We start from the raw sequence: 4,031 nt of genomic DNA, 5'->3' as shown, positions 1-4,031 counted from the left end.
GGATTCTTGGATGATTCTGTACTGTTATAATAGAACAACTCAGTCAAAATGTGAATCTAATCCAATATTTTTTTCCTTGCTGGCTGGGATTGATGTGATTATTAACCGCAAACCTAACTGTCAACAGCACTTTTATTTCTAGTCGCTGTATGAGTAAAGTACGGATGACGAAAAATCAACCAGAATAATTTAGGACCAGAAATTTTGCAATTTTATCTATTGGCTGGAGCCGACGACACAGAAAATCAATTCAATGTTATCCAGTAGCTACATATCTCACGACCTATCCCACATACCACATTTACCTAAGTTGCATGGGCTGTTATTTTCGTTGTTAAGCTTCAGTAAATTCGTCTTTTCCGAACCCTTGTCTGGATACCTGACACCAAACATAAGATATACGAGTATTGTACATATGAATGCAATTAAACTATGAAAAGGCGGAATTCCGAAAAATACAGTCTCAGTCCACACAACCCGACCGTTATCATAATTAACTTAATAGCCTCAGGGTTTGTTCTAGTAAAAGTAAAATTTTCACACAATCAACGATCCCACGCTCGTTTTCGTGAATTTTTCTTTACTTTAATTAACTCCGAATCTTTCCTCACTCATTTATTGTATTTTATTTTATCTACTTCGCTAATTCTATTGGTGTAGTTCTGTCGTTCATAGAGCTTCTACTGAGTTGATTTTAGGTTTCTGTACCCAAAGGGTAAAAACAGGACCCTATTACTAAGACTCCACTGTCCGTCTGTCTTTCTGTCACCAGGCTGTATCTCATGAACCGTAATAGCTAGACAGTTGAAATTTTCACAGATGATGTATTTCTGTTGCCGCTATAACAGCAAAAAAGTACGGAAACCTCGGTGGGCGAGTCCGATTCGCACTTGTCCTGTTTTTTTTCACAAGCATATGAATGAATGTGAAGGGCCAACTCTTTGTTTAATCGGATTGTTTGATTATCGTATTATCAGCCATATACGAATGTTTACAATTACTAGTCAACTGGTGCATTTAAACTCATAGGACGCCGCCCAAAGTATGATTATTTTCCATTCCCGTAAATCGGAAGCGAACATTCACATACTATCAAGCAAGATTACGGTAATCATTCCGCTATAAGTATTTAACAAAGAATAGGAATGAATTTAACAGTTTTCTTTTGACATCTTGTTTAAGTAAGTACTCGTAACTATTTAGAATTGTTCGATGCGTTGTGATATGATATTCCGCCTTCACTGTCGGCTTTTCACCAAACGACGCATGCTGTGCTGTAAGGTATATCCGGAGCTGGCTCCATATTTGGTCAAGCATTCATTAAGATCCGGTCAGCCATAAAAGAGTGATTGAGTAACAGTCGAAAATCTCAAAGTTTCACTTTTGCTGCTCTCACGCCGCGGGCAATGTTCTCATATCCTATTCCTGAGTGTATATTACATGATCATCATACTGCATACACGACTCCGATACGGCTAATTATAATACGCTCCGATGAAATTTCTGTCTAACTACGCACAGTTTCTATTCAAATTAAGATTCAAAACGACACCTTTGTGTTTAAAGTTTGGAGGAACTCAAACGAAGATGAAATTAAGTAAAATGCGTGAAACCCCATCTATAGAAAGTTGAACCTTAAATGAATAGTCATCTACTTTAAACCTGTTTTTGCTTCCACCCGGTCCAGAGACAAGTGGCTTCGTTAACCGCTGGCCCGGTATGTGGCGAGATTTCTCGGCTAATAATCCTACATATACAAAAATGTGGAACGTACATAAACATATAAGAGAGAGTGGAATCTGGACTTAAGGCTTGTCGGATATGAAGTAACAGAAGTTCCGGAACTAGATAAAGATACGCGCTTAGCTAAAAATAGAAAAGCTAATTGAATTTGCTTTTTGTTTAAATAGCGTTTGTTTTCTTTTTAATGGATTATGATATTATCAATGTTACTCTCGGTTAATGCCTTGTGGTTTTACAAACCGATTACTTTTATTTTCTAAAGCGGCGGCGAGGTGCCCGCAAACAATTTTGACTTCTTTTTGCTTGTGTATACCACATGTAATAGTAGCCGGTTGTTACGCATGATTGCTGGTTTCTATTATTTTGAATCTACGTTTTTTATCTTTGTGATTTGTAACGCCAAATTTACTTTTTTTGGTGCTACTCGTTTAATATATGACTAGTGTTATGTAAGAGGAAAAATGAGGAAGACAAATTCAACACATCAGTTTATTCATTCATTCAATAAGTTAATAAAAATAATTTAATAAGTTAAATAAATAAGTCTTTGTACAATAGAGGTCTGGCGGACTTGGTCCTCGCAAGTGGTTTTGGTTAGTTCCTATCTATTTGCTGTGGCCGGCGTATGCGCTGTAGGCCAAGTTCTGGGCCTCGTCAAGGTTCTTGTTCCAGTCGGAGCCGTAGCTGGAGTAGCCGCCGCCTCCGTGAGAAGAGTGTTCCACATGGACGGGGTGGTGGCTTTCGTGGTGGTGTGCATGAGGTACGACCTCATAGGTGGTCTTGGAGTGGTCATGCTTGAAGCAGTACGCGACGAAGAGGATGACGGCGAGAACTAGAGCGACCTTAGCGGTGGCGAGGGCCTTCAGAGCGATGAGCTTGACGATGAACAGTTTACCGAACAGCACCTTGGCTCCGAGGAGACCCAAAATGCCCATCATATTGCCACCCTTCTTCTTGCCACGACCTAGAATTAAAAGACATTATTAAAAAGTGATATTATTACGTTTGTTATCCCGCTAATGAATGGCCAATGATCTTTGATAAACGTTGTTTACTTTAAGCTTTCACTTAGCACGTTTTATCCGATTCTTGTTTGTCTGCTAAGAGTGCTAAGTAATTTATTGCACCTATTAAAGCAGGCTTTGAAACTTGTTTGCGTGAATGAAATTGTCGTGAATGAATTACCTTCTTCGAGTGACCTCTGCAGGGTCTCTTTGTCGGCTTGGTTGAGCTTGACTTCGACGGCGTGGGTCTCGAAGAGGCTGACAACGCCATCTATGAGCCTGTAGTTGACCTCGACGTCTCTGGCTGAGGGGTCAACAGGAAGGCTGTCCAACTTTTTAGGGACCCGCATTTCCTGGTTGCTCTTGAGGATGATGCCATCAGCAATGGTGACGCTCCTTGATGCCCTTAGGTTGTCGACGATCTTGAGAAGTTTTTCCTGTAAAATTTAAAAAATATATTTATAAATAATATAATAGGTTGCATAAAAGCTTTTGCAAAGATGAACTTAAATTGATTAAATCAATTTGATACTACATATGTCTGTTGCATATATGTGCTCAATATTTTTCTTTGCACGTATTGTTATTGTTTTAAGTTCACTTAAAAAAAAACTCATGAAAGATGGAAGTCCTCTTAACGCAATCTCGAACCCACAACACTGTAACACGTTCCGGCACTGTACACTTTCACTTAATAAGAAAATTATGGACCTTGACACATAAAAAGTAGTCTCCTTGGCAGTCCTTCACGAAACTCATCGCGATCTCCATGGTATTGTCACTTTCCGCCTGCGCGAACGCCGCTAAGGCCAGCACGAGAGCGACCGTCAGTTTCATTTTTAATAATTTATTTTTCTAATTCTCTCGCTGGCTTTGATTTCCTGACATCGAGAGATGTCAAGCGATGTTTGGCGAAGTTACCGTGCCGCCATACAGTTTTATCGTGTCCCCCCCACTTCGAATAATCTTTACTCCACAGAGAGCTCTCATCTGGGTTACAGTAGAATTTTGTTTGTACTTATGCAAATGTGTCTCGGTATTTGGCATGGAAGGTTTTTGACTTGTGTACATACGTATATTAATATCACGTGTACTTGTAATTGGTGTACTTTTTAATTTTAAATTGTTAGTAAATATTTTTATAACAGAAAGTGCGAGTAAGTGAGAGGGTGATTATTTGCATAAATTTAAATTAGTTAAGTAGTCGTCTCGCTTTTATAAATATATTGGAGATATTTTAGTCTTGACGTTCTAAAACGATACATGAAAATATAATTAAGAAAT

At 38.8% G+C, this 4,031-nt stretch overlaps 1 protein-coding gene across 1 annotated transcript; it reads right to left on the bottom strand.

Annotated features, from left to right (window-relative positions):
• Positions 1–2,218: 2,218 nt before the first annotated feature.
• LOC134750591 (uncharacterized) lies at positions 2,219–3,700 on the bottom strand. Its single transcript, XM_063685793.1, has 3 exons — positions 3,459–3,700; positions 2,929–3,184; positions 2,219–2,707 (listed from the first exon to the last, which is right to left on the bottom strand). The coding sequence occupies exons 1-3, from the start codon at positions 3,582–3,584 to the stop codon at positions 2,349–2,351; spliced, it is 741 nt and encodes a 246-aa protein (XP_063541863.1). The 5' UTR covers positions 3,585–3,700; the 3' UTR covers positions 2,219–2,348.
• Positions 3,701–4,031: the final 331 nt, after the last annotated feature.

Source organism: Cydia strobilella, chromosome 20, assembly GCF_947568885.1.
Source record: "Cydia strobilella chromosome 20, ilCydStro3.1, whole genome shotgun sequence".
NCBI classification, from domain to species: Eukaryota; Metazoa; Arthropoda; class Insecta; order Lepidoptera; family Tortricidae; genus Cydia; species Cydia strobilella.
This window is presented reverse-complemented; position numbering and strand designations above follow the sequence as displayed.

Coding starts and splice junctions, on each gene's coding strand:
- LOC134750591 (XM_063685793.1), bottom strand. CDS start 3,584: ATGAAACTGACGGTCGCTCTCGTGCTGGCCTTAGCGGCGTTCGCGCAG. Junction 3,185..3,458: donor ACTACTTTTTATGTGTCAAG/GTCCATAATTTT, acceptor TAAATTTTACAG/GAAAAACTTCTCAAGATCGT. Junction 2,708..2,928: donor GCAGAGGTCACTCGAAGAAG/GTAATTCATTCA, acceptor TTTTAATTCTAG/GTCGTGGCAAGAAGAAGGGT.